At 36.5% G+C, this 14,329-nt stretch overlaps 1 protein-coding gene across 5 annotated transcripts in view; it reads left to right on the top strand.

Moving 5' to 3' along the window:
• NEBL (nebulette) overlaps window positions 1–14,329 on the top strand; it is a 269,788-nt gene that overhangs the window by 220,296 nt on the left and 35,163 nt on the right. For 2 of the 5 annotated variants that reach the window (XM_037385195.1, XM_037385192.1), the window contains exons 17-22: window positions 2,796–2,888; window positions 7,747–7,839; window positions 8,228–8,320; window positions 10,340–10,432; window positions 12,748–12,852; window positions 13,970–14,141. In XM_037385195.1, coding sequence (XP_037241092.1) covers window positions 2,796–2,888; window positions 7,747–7,839; window positions 8,228–8,320; window positions 10,340–10,432; window positions 12,748–12,852; window positions 13,970–14,141 — 649 coding nt within the window. Of the gene's footprint in view, window positions 1–2,795; window positions 2,889–7,746; window positions 7,840–8,227; window positions 8,321–10,339; window positions 10,433–12,747; window positions 12,853–13,969; window positions 14,142–14,329 lie in introns of those variants that run through there. The other 3 variants (XM_037385196.1, XM_037385194.1, XM_037385193.1) reach the window with 2 other exon arrangements.

Here is a 14,329-nt window from a genome sequence, read left to right on the forward strand (position 1 = left end):
TTTTTCATCTGTTTTGTATTATACGTACAGAACATCAAGATTTGGGTATAAAATCAGAACAGATCAGGTTTCATAAATACATATGTCTAATGATTTTATGTTATACTGGATCTATTTTTTAGTTTTATGTTAGATTTAAGTTTCAGTTTATCCTTAAATATAAGTTATGAGCATAGATTTCTAGAATAGCCCAGTCTGGGATGCATTCAGTTCCATTTCCCTTTTGGGCCCATTAATTTTCTTGTTTGTAATTCTGGCTTTGCTTGTGATGTAACAGAGAAGAGAAGAAGGAGTGAATACAGCCTCCACAACTAAAGGCTGTCCAGTTAGTGTCCGGTTTTTATGGCAGACTAAGTAATACTAATAAAGCCAAGGAACTGAGAGAAAGGAATATAAGATATTTAAATATTTTTGTATTATCTGACACAGATGTTGTTCTTTAACGTAGAGATATTATCAGCTTCTCCATCTCCGCATGAGTATAAGGTCAGTTAATTTCTCTCAGAGGTGTTTGCCTGCAGCTTCATAACCATAACACTGCGGCTTCACGAGGGGAGTAAGAGCCTGCGGGAGAGGAGAGAGGTTGTCTCTGAGGCTGCCCTAGGCAGTGGTCTCTCCTGTAACGTCTTCCAGCCATTACCTGCTCCTTCTCTTCCTTCGGATGAGAGCAGTTTAAAGCTGTATCTCTCTAATAGAAGCTGTTGACAGGCCCACTGGCCCCAGTTTTGTTTCTTGTGATCTGCTGCCTCTAGGTTTTGAATGGTGCTCTGCTGCATGGTGTGATGGCGATTAGCACCATCACTCTGGCATCCTAACGTGCTACGCCGAAACTGTGTAACAGAGGGGTTTCAAGCTAGCCTGTACTGATCTGCTTTCCTCCCTGCTCCAGTCTGTGGTAGCATTGATAGGAGTCCTCAAATGGGTCAGTGGGTCTGGCAGTGCCGACTCACTAGCAGTTAGAGACCAGGCATATAATAACCTTCCACTACTTAATTAAGCCTTGACAAGCCTCTGACGCATCTGAACCCCTTGCAGCCCTTTAGGCCAATCGGAACTTTCAGTGCCAAGACTGACAATGATCTTCTTTGTTAGTCTACTAGATAATACGAAATAAAAATATTTTGTCTTTAAGATGATTTGTATTTGCTTTATTTTGTGATCATCCTTTCTCTGTTTCTGAACTGGATCTGCCAAATGTAGGAAAGCAGTTTGTAGCTATGATTGAATTATGATTTTTTTCCTTTCTCTATGTTTTTTAATCTTTCAGCATTCTGTATAATTTAGATTATAAAGGTAAGTTACTTTTTACTAAGTTGAGACATAGCTGGGAGCAGCTCCAATGTGAAATAATCAGTGACCCCAATAGACTTCTGATTTTTGGATTTTATCTCAAGTATTTTCCTGCCTTAAGGGACAAAAAAAGTGACTAGCTCTGCAAATAAGAGCACTGCTGCTTTTAGCTCACTAGCCAATTTGGCAGAAGATTTACAATAGGATATTTACTGCACAGTCATCTTTTTCATAGAAAAATTTCTGACTCCAACATTTTTTACCATTCCCTCCTTGATAGAGGAAGAAAGTGTATTTTAGTTCAGTCCACTATGTAAATCTTTCTACCTTGTACTGACATATTGGTGCAGAAAAATGTTCAGGTTCTTACTCATCAACTGTCTCTGTTCTCACGTGATAAAATAAAATTCTAAATTGTTAAAGGTTTTCTGAATATTTAAAAAATGAGTTGCAGACATAAATAACCCACTCTCTTCTAGAATATTTGGCAATACTAGTCACCCTAAGTTACAGAGGACTTCAAGGAAGTAGGAGAAATGCATCAAGAATGATATTTGACTGTTTAAGGTTTATTGGTGGGTAAAAAAAGTTAAATAAATCTTGGTTTAAGAAAGGCAAAAATACTAAATGGTAAAGATTTATTTTATGAACTCCAGGATCAGTCTGGAAATACTTATTGGAATGGCAACAGCTGTGACACTGAATACTGAAATTCAAATAAAACTTCTTTAGGAGTTCTGCAGCATGAACTAGTGCTCCATGGTTACTTAAATTATAGACACATTTGGAATTTGTGGAGCAGTTATTTACTGTCTTTTTCAGTAACTTTGAATGATTGATTCTACTGATGCGCTTTGTGTTTTATCTTTTACTGAAACAATTGAAATAGAGAGAATTATATAAACAGCATGTGTATCTTTTCAGAAGCGAGCTTTGATTTTAGATGCAGTCCTCAGTTTTCTGGCTTGAACCAGTCAAAAATTGCGTGACTTGGATTGTAGCTCTGGCTGTTCTGGTTATTATGTCATGAATATGTCAATTTTCTAGTTTGTTAAATTAGAAATAATAATATCTGTTCACTTCTCAGAGCATTTTAAGATCTGAAGATTAAAAAACAAATTCAAATCTTGCATGTACATGCACGTTCAATTACATTGAAATGAACAGATTACTCAAGCATAAAGTTGCATTTATAAATGTCTATAGATTTTGATCTAAATTGTAGTTTTTCCAAAGTTAAAACTATTATTACAAATACTTAGAAATGTTTGAGATCAGTCTGAAGGATGATAATAGATTATGTGGGTTATAGGTGAAAAGAAACAGAATGTTGTTATAGTTATTGATAATTAGTCTGATTTATGAAATATTGAAGTATTTGCTTTCTTAGCAAGATTCATAGTCAGACCAATTTGGAACTTGGAAAATAGCCCAGCTCTTTTATGAGAACTTGTACTTGCATTGCTAACAGTCTCATAATTACTTTTTCTTTTGGGGAAATGAAGGTGTTTTATAAGAAGGAAGTAGAAGCTGGCACAGCTGTAAAAGAGACTCCAGAGACTGAAAGAGTAAAGAAAAATCAACAGAATATTAGTTCGGTAAGTGTTATTAACATTAATTATTCTTATGGGAATAAATGGTGGTAAAGTTTTTTTTCCATCTTGTTTACTAAAAATTCTATGTTTTCGTATCACGCATCTCATTCAAATGCTTCACTCTATCTAGTGTAGTTCTTCTGTGTCCAAAGGTAGAGCTTCAAATTGAAACATCATGAAAAATAGGAAAAATATTTAATTAAGTATTTGAGGAAATAATTTTGTCTTTCAGGAGTGAGAAACATGAAATGTACTTCCTGATATGACAGACTGAACAGCAGTTTTAATTTGCAATTTAGAAGAATATCATATCACAAAAAAAGAAAATCTGTAAAGTTCCTGTAGAGTCTGCATGTATCACATAGGGGTTGGTACAGTTTGCACTTCAAGAAGAGGAAAATTACGTTCAGACTCGAGCTATGTGAAAAGGTGGAGGATTTGTGCCTCTACGTGCTGATGACAAATTGATCTGTGGTTCTGATGAGACTGATTCTGAATTGATGCTTGTCTATGGATGCCCAATATCTTTGGCACTTTAATGCGCGACTGAAAATAAAACATCAAAATGAGAGTTTTCTACCAGTAGAACATATTCTTCTGATAACCATGTTGCAAAACTTGGGAAAAAGTGGAAAAGTGACTGCCAAGCAAGAAAACACTTCTAGCTGCATTTTTCACTTGCTTGGAATTTTTGTTGTGGAGTCCTCCGGGGCCATTTTTATGTTTGTGACATGACTTTTCTGATAATTAGATGATTTTTTAAAAGTAAAGCTTGAAAGTAACACATAGACATCATACTAGATTGCACTGAAATCCAAATTAGGGACTCTGGACACCTCTTATACTAGGATTTCCTCATTTACTGAGTAATGTTAAATACTGCATTTGCCACCAAAGTAAGATCAGGTAGAGAATTTCCATAAAATTTTGAAAAACTCATACTTTAGAATTCTCTGCTTCATCCATCGCTTTTCATCTTCTCATTCTGAGTCACAGTGCAATTTGAAGATTCAGTGGAAGCTATTGTGTCCTAGATCCTGAAATAGTGTTTCTGGTTGGGAAACTGTAGGCTTTCTTGATTTGATGGTGGAATTTTTTTGTTGTATTTTTTTATTTGTTCCCCACCAACACCCCCACCCCGGTGCAATTACGGTTTTGGGGCTTTATAGCCAGATTTGACTGGTCTAGAAAAAAACCCCTAATGTCCTCTTACCTATTTGCCAGTGACTACAGACATTTATTTTGAGGATAGACACACACACACACACACACAGAGGCACATGCACATATTTAGGAGTAGTCTTGCTCTGATGCTTTTTCTCAATACCTTTCAGAGTGAAATGGAAAAACAGCATACAGTGCTCTTTCTGTTTTAGAAATCCTAAACAGCGGTGAAGAGAGGAAAATGAAAGGTAGATCAGTATGCTAGTAAACATGCTTGAACAAAAGCATATCAGGAGAAACTCAACATGCAGTAGTGCTTAAGTGGTATAAGTAGCATGACCTTTTCCTTGCTAGTCTGTGTGTAGAGTTAGTATTTTACAAAAGATAATTTATTACATGTAGTGTACCTGTGATTGCTTAAGTCTTGTATAATATTTATTAATAGCATAGAATGCCAAATTTAAGGGCAACATGCAAGAAAGTTTTAAATTCTCTGTCAGTAAGAGGGAAATGATATTGTTCAGTAAGAGGGAAATTATGCTGTGTAATTTACAGGAGTCCCAAAGGAAGGGTAAATTACACCATTTTTGGCTCCATTAGATTTAAACATTTTACACATATCTTTGAATTTAGCCAGAAGGACTTAGGACAGCTTTAAAACTATTTGCTGAGCTAAATGAAGCTATGGAATGAATGTGAAACACATCTACAGTGCAAAAAATCCCAGAACACCAAACCATAACACTCACTGTACTACCAAACCATACAAAAAAGTCCATTGCATCATGTTCTGAAAGTGATCAGATTCTTCCCAGTGATGGATATAGGAGAGAAAGATCAGAATGGTCTATTTTCAGATTCTAAAAAACAAGGTGGTGACAGCCAAGGAGGTTGAGTTCATCTCACTTGTGATGATTTGTTTAGAAGAAGCAGCCTCCTAAATAGTTGGAGGCAAGATCTCACAGAACTTTAAAAGCAAACATCACACCCATGGGCTGTAACTGAATCTGAACCAAGAGGCTAGAAATAACTAAGGATTTTTTTCAAAACTTGTTTATTTTGAGGGACAGGCAGGGCTGGATGCAGCATTAAGAAGGAGGCTTTTGGAGGAAGACTATAATTGTGGTTTTGTTTGTGTGAAATCCATGAGGAAACCCCTGTGATATGTCAGTCACCACCACAAAGCTGGGGCCTGATTAAAACTCAAGCAACAGACATTTTGAACCATTTTAAGGACTAGTAGCGCTGCCAGTTCTTAAGCTTACCTAATAGTCTCTATTAAAAGACCCTTTTTTCCAGTGGTTTAGTACTTCTGCCAGTCCTAAACTGTCTGAACTGAAATTTTCCATTCCTGGTCTGTGCTTTGGGCTGGTTTGGTTTTATTTATTTATTTATAATTTTCAGCTAGAGCAGCTTCCAATTTTGAGCTTAGAGAAAAACAAGTTGTTTTGTCTGTTTTAAAAGATCTGGGGCTCTGCAGAGGTACCACGTCTTCAGGAGAACTGAAAATTATCTACTAAGCAACATTTGGTACAGCGGATTTGGGAATAAAGTGGCTAGGGGTGAGGAACTGAGAGTAGAAGGGCTTGGTCAAAGTGGGCAGGCCAGTTGTGGGGAAGGACAGGCAGAGCAATGTGCTCCTGTGCATAGGTGCTTCCTTCCAGAAGAGCTGAAACAGAACCCAAGGTTGTTTAGACTCATCACTCCTGTGATCAGTGTGTATTTGAGGTACCCTTGGTTAAGTATTTTCCCTTTCTTCAATGATGGTGTTCATGGCGGTGATGATTATTCTCATGGGTCTGTGCAGTCAATCTAACCAAACCACAAGGGACTTAAGATGAAGGCACAAGAAAAAATGTACATTTGTAGTTTTTTTAAATCATGAGAAGTTGCCTCTCCAGGAGGTACCTTTAGTGAATATTATTAAGGTCACAAAGTCAATACTCAAAAGCAGGAACCTGAAGGCAAGTCCCTGTGTCTAGACCTGATGATCCATTGCCAAAGGATATGATTTTATACTTAGCCATGAGGCGGACCTGCTCTGGCTTTCCATTTTATGAACTACAGTTGAATGGGAATTCTCATTTGAATGCAGGTGCTGTATGATCCCATGTTTTTTTAAATTATGTAGCTAGATTAGCTGTTACTTGTCTGTGCTCTATAGTAAAAATAGTACTTTTACTTGTCACAATTCCCTTTTTCCTCATTTCACCGCAAAATTACTGAATTAATGTATGTGAAAAATGCAGATGCTGTAGCAAGGAGCAGCATAGAAAAGTTCCTGAAGAAATCAGTAATTCTGTCAACAAAGCAGGACCTTAGACTAGTTAAAACACCCCATCAGTCATGGTCCACATGCGAACTACTCACTAAGTAAGGGTCATTGAATATGTGTGATGAATGAGGCAGAAAACCTGTTTTTTGTAATAGATAAAGAAGGTTATGAAGCACTTCAAGAGGAAAAGAATGAAGTAGTATAAAATATATTAAAAACTGTATATGGAGCACATATGTCCAAGGGGCAAAACTAAGGTTACATTTAGGTTAATTGCATCATTTTCTGATTTTTGAGTCTTTGATTTTGCAGCCTTAAAATGTATTTAACAGAAGTTTTGTATGCCACATTAATATACAACTATACAAATTGATTCATTACACTGTTTCCTTGTTCATAAAATACTTTTCCTTCTTCGAGTCTTGCTAATGAAAAATGTTTCCAACTATTATATATCACCACACAGATAGTTTTGAATGTTTTGTGAATTTCACTGCTTTATTACCACTGTAAAGAAAAAGAAAGCATGCCATCACTGTAAAGGATGGCATGGTCTACAAGTATTGTTTATTCAATGGTGGCATAAGAGATTTGAAGCTCAGTGTGCAGAGTACTGGACAGGTATTTCATAAAAGACAGTAACAAAGACAGTGCACAGATTTGTCCAAGACCCTTTTGGATAGCATATGGAAAATCAGAAAATATGGTGCCTTTCTCTTTAGTACCACGTCCACTTAACCTTAGATTTCTTTCTCATTAAGTTGAATTCCAGTTTTGGTACATATGGTGTATAACTGAAGAAATTCTAGTTCTGTGCATCTTTCAAATTGTCGAGTGTACAATATCCAAACATGCTGCTGTTTAGAAGAGAATAAATGTGGCAAAAGCAACAGTAAATATCTGACGGCATCTTCAAAGGCATCATCCGTCCAAACATCTGCATTCTCCCTGATGTGTCTGTGTGTGTTTTTAGAAAACTTGAAGGAGGCTTTGAAGTCATCCACACTTTCAAGAATACATCTGTGAAATGTTTCATTTATGAAATGGACTGGTAGGCTCCATAGCAAGATGATAGCAAGACCAAGTCATTGTGAGAGTGCTGCAGATCTCCAAGTAGTATATGCAGAATCCCAATTATCATGAAGATAGCCACAATTCCATGTGATGTTTATTTCCACTGTAAGAGTTTTAGGATACTAGGCTTCTTAGATGCGCTGCTGCATTTTATCAGACAAGGTGCATTGGAGACCTTAGCAGCCTGTTTCAGCAATGAAATAGAACCCTTTCTTTTTAGGTCCATAACATTGATAGGTGTGGTCTAGCAGTGCAGTATGTGTAAGGGAGAGATGACAAAATATTTCTTGTGTTTTAGTGTTTGAATCTTCTTTAAATTGCTAACATTTTGTAATATTTATTGTGCAGATTAAATACAAGGAAGAAATTCAGCATGCAACAACTATTTCTGATCCACCTGAACTAAGGAGAGTTAAGGAAAACCAGAAGAATATTAGCAACGTGTGTCCCATTTTCATTGCTTGCACACTTCTCTCTGCTGTATTAAATGTGTTTGTGCCTCAGTGAATGTCTGTGGCGTTTGTGCTAGTTCCTGTTTGTCCACAAAGACTAATTTAATCAATTAATGGTAAGATGGTAACTCTTCTTCTTGCACTTTAATTAATATCAAAGAGTGTGAAGTATTCCTGTTGAAGTATTAGTTGTCTGTGTCTGAAATAGAACAACTGCAAGAGGGTGAGTATTATGTATCATGTGGGAAGATGTGGGTGTTTAGTAAGGAGTGGTATTTTCCATCCAAATGCAGTGTGCTCTTTAATGTTGTCTAACACACTGTTGTAGTTCTGTTACTTGGAAATCTCTGTGTAATATCTTCTGCCATGTTTGCTAGGTTCAGTACAAAGAACAGCTCTGCAAAGCTACACCTGTGAGCATCACCCCAGAGATCGAAAGAGTCAAGAGGAATCAAGAGAATGTCAGCATGGGAAGTTGCTCTCGTTTAATCCTTTGTATAATTTTTGGGTGCTGATGAGCACTAGGTTTTGCCTCCAGAAGCTGTGCCTTTTGCTAAGCTAGGTGTGGGGTCAGTAATGGAATTACTTGAAAACCCTCTTTTAGGAAACAACTGTGAAAAGTTGTTGCTTGGTTTGGGAAATGGCATGTGAAGCATCACATACTCCATTAAAGAAATGGCAGTGATATTTTGGAATGTTATTCTCTGCCTTGGATATTTGCAGGAAATCTTGACAGATTTTTTTTTTAACAGAATATCCTTTTCCAGCCTTTTTTTTTTTTTCCCTTTTCTTCTTGTCTTTGTGAAATAGTGGCTATGGTTGTATTCAAACTCCAGCTCTCTTACCTGTCTCTTTCTGGTTCCTCAGTACCCTTTCTATCAGAGTTCAGTATTTAATGTCTCACATAACCACTAGAAAGTCATACCATTTGCAGGAGCGCAGGGAAGAAGGCAAAGACTTTTGGAGCACACTGCTGCCTTCCTGCATTGTTGGAGTTGTACCCTGTTAATAAGTCTTTGAGAGACCAGCCATTCTCCTCACTGGGAACAGCCGTCAGCAGCCGTATTTCACGGGGCTGTAAATAGCTACAGTGTTTCCCTGCGGTGTTATCTGCTGTGTTCCCCAAATTAATTTAGAGTTGCAGTTTTCAGGAATACTATCCCTCTAACCTAAGCATATGCTCTTTATTCCTGGATTTATGTTGATAAATCTAGCTCTTCTAAAATGCACACTGTTCAAACCAACCTGTTTTTCCAAGTGTTTCAAGCCACTCGGTGTAGTTGTTCTGCTCACATCATTGTTTACCTTTAAGCAATTTTTGTGTCCTGCAGTTTTCATTGGAAAGTGTAAATTCTCTTTCAGGTCATTAGAGTAGCTTTGGGCAAGATTCTTTAACTTCAGATATTTCTAGCAGCATTAAGTCTGGAATAATCATTTTATCTTTACAAATGTCAGTTTTTAAGTTTAATCCATTTGAAAGTTTACCATAATTTTTATAAGACATTAATTTTTCAGTTGATGTAGATGTACATGTTGATGTAGACAGACCCAAACGGTGTTGTGTGGGAAGACAGTCGCTTGAACAGTATGTGCGTTACTGCTGCAGTGCACTGCAGGATTATGAGCATAATGTATCAGCACAGCTATCCTTATCACACAAAACTAAGAGCTTATTTAAAAAAAAAAGGAGGGGGGGGGGGGTTTGTACAGAAACATTTATTTTACATATGGATTGGCATAAATCATGCCAGGATCTCTAATTATTGACTGAATGTTTACCGTGTCTGACTTCCTTGTATTTGGGGCCAGGGTTAACATTAGACTGCTTGGTCTGTCAATGCCATGTCCTATCCTTTATCCTCTTTATATACTGATCCTGCCTTGAGTATGCATTTGATTAATGTGTCATTGCTACAAGTGCATTTTGTTAAAAAGTAATAGAGGGGATATTCCTACAGAACATTTAAGTAAGCACATGGTGAAATTTAGGCAGTTGAATTCAATTGGCAGTTGTCTCATGTATTGCACCCTTTGTGTTTAATCACATTTGAATATATAGAATATAAAAGCTAGAACATGGATGGTATTCTTATGGAATTGCTGTGTCTCGACAAATATATGTTTACAGTGGGCATTGCTGAAATTCAGTTTTTCATGTGCTCTGCTTGACTTTATTGCATTATTTGTGGCTTACCCCATTCCAAATATAAGGCACTTCTGTATACAGCCAAGAGCCAGTGTGGTAAACGTTGAGATGTTGTGTGCATATGTGTGTATATATCCACACAAATGCATCGGTAAGAAAACTGTACAGAAAGAATTCAAGGTTATGCTTCAAAAATCAGTTCTCTAAGTTAATAAACTTGAAATGCATTTTAGCTTTTCAGTTGTTTCCTGGATGACCTTTTAAAAATGTATGATTTATGTAAAGCAATATGATACTGCTTTAGCTGAAATAGTATGTACCATTTCATTCTGTTAAATAATAGGTTCACTACAGAGAACAGCCTGGCAAAGCTACTGCTGTGAGTGTCACTCCTGAGATAGAGAGAGTCAAGAAGAATCAAGACAATATCAGCTCGGCAAGTTGTTTGAATCTTTTTGTCATTTAGATTTTCAGTCATTGTTGGAATATAACAAGGATATGCTTTCCCACTTAGATTTGATGTGTCAAAGGACTCCAACTGCATTATGCACTGAATGGATTTTTTTTTTTTTTTTATCCTTTGAGTAAATGCACTGCACATAAGGGGAATATTCAGACTTACTTGATTATTCTTGCAAAAAAAGTAAGTGGTGGTGTTGGTGCCAGTATTTTTCAAGGGGAGAGTCAGTAGAGGTCAGTCATTCTTTCAAAAATCTTTGTCTCTTGTTACCAGGTTTTAGTTGCTAGATTGCAGGAGTAAATGGTGATAAAAATCAAAGGAAGTAAGAATTTAACTTTAGTGCAAATTCTGTTTTTTTGTAATTCAAAGCGTGGAAGCATATACTCATCCATTCCACTCTGTGACGTGCCACCTACATTAGACCAGAGTAGTCCTAAATAAATACTAAAGAGTGAAACTATACTTTTACTGGCTTTTATGATAATACTTTTTTTTTTTTTTCTTAAGTGGCCACTACAGTGGTGTATGAAGCAGCAGAGAGTTCTAATAAGAAGCAAGGAAAAAGTCAAAACAGCATGGTGAAGTAAAAGGACCAGACTAGTTACATTACAGTCTGTGTCCTCAACACTGAAACAACATCAGTGACAAAGCCCTTGCAGATGGTAAATAAAACAGGTTTCATGCAGAGACACTGTTTCAGGGTGACAGACGAGAATTAATAGTAGTGAACACTTTAGAACTGAGTGTAGGAGTGAAAAGTAAAGTAGGTTGGATTTGTCAGAGGATTTGTTCAGGGATAAAGAAACAGAATCTGACCTTGTAACTACATATGTCTTAAGTACGTTCTTAAAATGCTCGTGCATGTTTACCAAAGTCAATTAGTTTTGAGGTCATAGTTAAAAATAAGAGGAAAGCTTCCCAACAATTCTAGACTTCAAATAATTTGTTTATTTCAGAAAATGAAGTGCTTTTTTCCAGGTGAAGTGCTTTCACTTTGTTGCTCAAGATTTACGGGGATAAATGCTCCTCTGTGTTAATGAGAAGGTGGTGAAAACCAAACTATGTTGGTTGTAATTATTCTGTCCAGAAAAATGCCTTATATTCAAAAGCATATATAGCTGAATATATTTGCTAAGAAAATTTACTGTTTAATTAAGAAGGGTTTGAAGAATATGCAGTGCCATATATTTCTGTTTCTCTGTACATTACTTCAAACTTACCTATGAATCACAGACACCAAAGCTCATATTTTCGTAGGTATGTGGTGCTTAGCTAATATGTAATTTTAAGGAGGGTTAGGCAATTTCAGTACTTGGTTTCTCTCATCACAAATGCAAGCTGAAATAGATTTGCACAACTGATTTGAGAAGTAATACTTTGAGCGTGAATATATAGGTAAATCTAAAATATTTACTAACACTCAGTGCACAGGTTACAATGCAATGTAGGAGCTAAGAAACTCCATTAGCAGCCAAATTCAACCAGCCAGAAGAAGCTGTAAGAGTACTCACTCTAGAACCAACAAGTAGGACTGACTACTGTTTTAGAATTTTGAGTGTGGGGTTTTTTGGCTTTTTTTTTTGTTAAAGAAATAATTAACCTTGCATCTTTACAAGTCTGTAAAATGCCACGAAAGAAGTTAATTAGGAAAAATGTGACATAGGAGGTTCTGCACTTACTGATACACAGAACACAGAGCCCAAATGTTCTCTTTGAAAGCAGCGTATTTAGATTTGTCCCAGACATGTTGCTTTTGGTGCTGCTAGCCAAGGCTAACTACCGAATAGAAGTAAGAAGGCTACCAAAGACTAACCCACTTGTAAGGGTTGAATTCCCTAGGAACTCAGGAGTTCTCATCTAATCCCAACCTAGAAGCAGACTGAGGACAGAATCTGGGTATGCCTGGGTAATAAGAAAGTAGCTTATCATCAGCCCTACAAATATGTTTTAAAGATGTCCAAGTCAGACTGGTGTTTTCCTATTATTTATCTTATTTTTCAGTTGATAAATGAATTATTTAATTTAAGTAATTTAGACAGTCAAGAGTTTCAGCTTTCAGGTAAATAGATTTTTTTTTTTTTTTAAGTGATTGGTAGAATAAATGTGCCCTTTGGCCTTACCAAATACTAGCTAATCTCTGAAATAAGTTGTTAGGAAATGAATGTGAAGAAAGAAAGAAGAAGAATGTTGGGCATTGTGATTTGCAAATGATACAGTTGTATGGTGTGATTCTCACCATCCTTTCTACTGTGAACAAAAACTTCATGTGTGCTGTTGTTGCTGTTTTGCAGGTCAAGTACAGCAGTGATCAGAGGCAGATGAAAGGTAGATGTAGTGTGCTTCTAGACACACCTGAGCTAAGGCATGTCAAAGAAACACAAAACAACATCTCAATGGTAGGGTGTTTTCTTCCTATAACTAGAGTATGCTAAGGAATGGCACTTGACTTCCATTGGATTTTCCCTTCCATTAATATAGGTAACTAATGAAACTCTCTGCTTACGTATGGAAAGAATATTTTCTTCTTATGCCTGTTGAGGGAGTGTTTTCTAACTGCATATGACTGTAATGACCATTTTCAAAATACTAATAAACAGTTTTCTAACAGTTAAATGTCTGTTACTTTGTTTGGGTTTTTTTTTTCCTTCAAAAAGTACACACCTCATTTGAGCATCACAGTTTGACTGGATTAGGTGACACACTTCACCTTGTGCCTGTGCACGTTCCTGGTTTCTATGTGACTTTTGTCTTGGAATGAGTTGTTTTGTGTGCATTTGCTTGTGTGAGAATGTTTGTCAATTTAATTATTTGATGATTAAGACTATTTAAAAAGTAAATATGCATAATTGGGGGTACTACCTTTATAACTCATACTAATACTGGTTTTGTTCCAACACCTGGTTATATAACACTTTCTACCCTAATGTTCCTGTTGATTTTGTTTTACTTTTTTGAGCAAGCTGCTTAGAATAACTGCAATTCTTCCTAAAAACTTATCTTTAAAACCATCTGGCATATGATAAAACAAAAGAACAAAAGAGTACCTTTTGTATGAAACTGTGCATATAATCAAAATTCCTAGTGAATGAAAATACTTGATTTCTTTAGAACAATTACTGCTGGAATGTTTTTTACTGACAGATGTAGTTGTCTACATTGGTAGAGAACTATCCTACCTTAGAGAAGAAGGGATAGACCAGATGACCTCCTGAGGGTTTTTTCTGTCCTGCGTGACTCTAAGATAATGCTTTGCTGCTTGAGTTAATGCCTAATTCAGTGGCAAGAGAAAATAAATGCAAAAATGGTAATAAAATATCAGGAGATCGTTAGGGAGATGGAAAAAAATTGGCTGGCCATCCAGCCTGTCTCATGTGTGTAACAATTCTATTATGATGCAAAACCCAAAGAACATTAAGTGCCTCCTAAAACAAACACATATGCATTCCTACATAGAATAACCAATTGATGCCAGTTGCAGCTTGGGGAAAAATGTAATTCTTCTTGTTTTTCTAGGTAAAATATCATGAAGATTTTGAGAAGACAAAGGGAAGAGGCTTTACCCCAGTGGTAGATGATCCTATAACAGAACGGGTGCGGAAAAACACCCAAATTGTGAGTGATGCAGCATATAAAGGTGTACATCCACATATTGTTGAAATGGATAGAAGACCTGGAATAATTGTTGGTAAGTTGCTAAATACCATTGCTATTGAAAACGCTGTGGGGAAGATGAAAGCCTCTGCTTGTGTTCTCAGTTATATCCAAGAAAAAGTACTCACAGATTTCCTTTTCACTCTTTTCTCAGTATGAGTCTTGTGTTGAACTACTGGTTCAATGCCAGCTTCTAGCAAAGTAATAATGGTAATGAATGGG

This window comes from Falco rusticolus, chromosome 4 (genome assembly GCF_015220075.1).
Source record: "Falco rusticolus isolate bFalRus1 chromosome 4, bFalRus1.pri, whole genome shotgun sequence".
Classification (NCBI taxonomy): domain Eukaryota; kingdom Metazoa; phylum Chordata; class Aves; order Falconiformes; family Falconidae; genus Falco; species Falco rusticolus.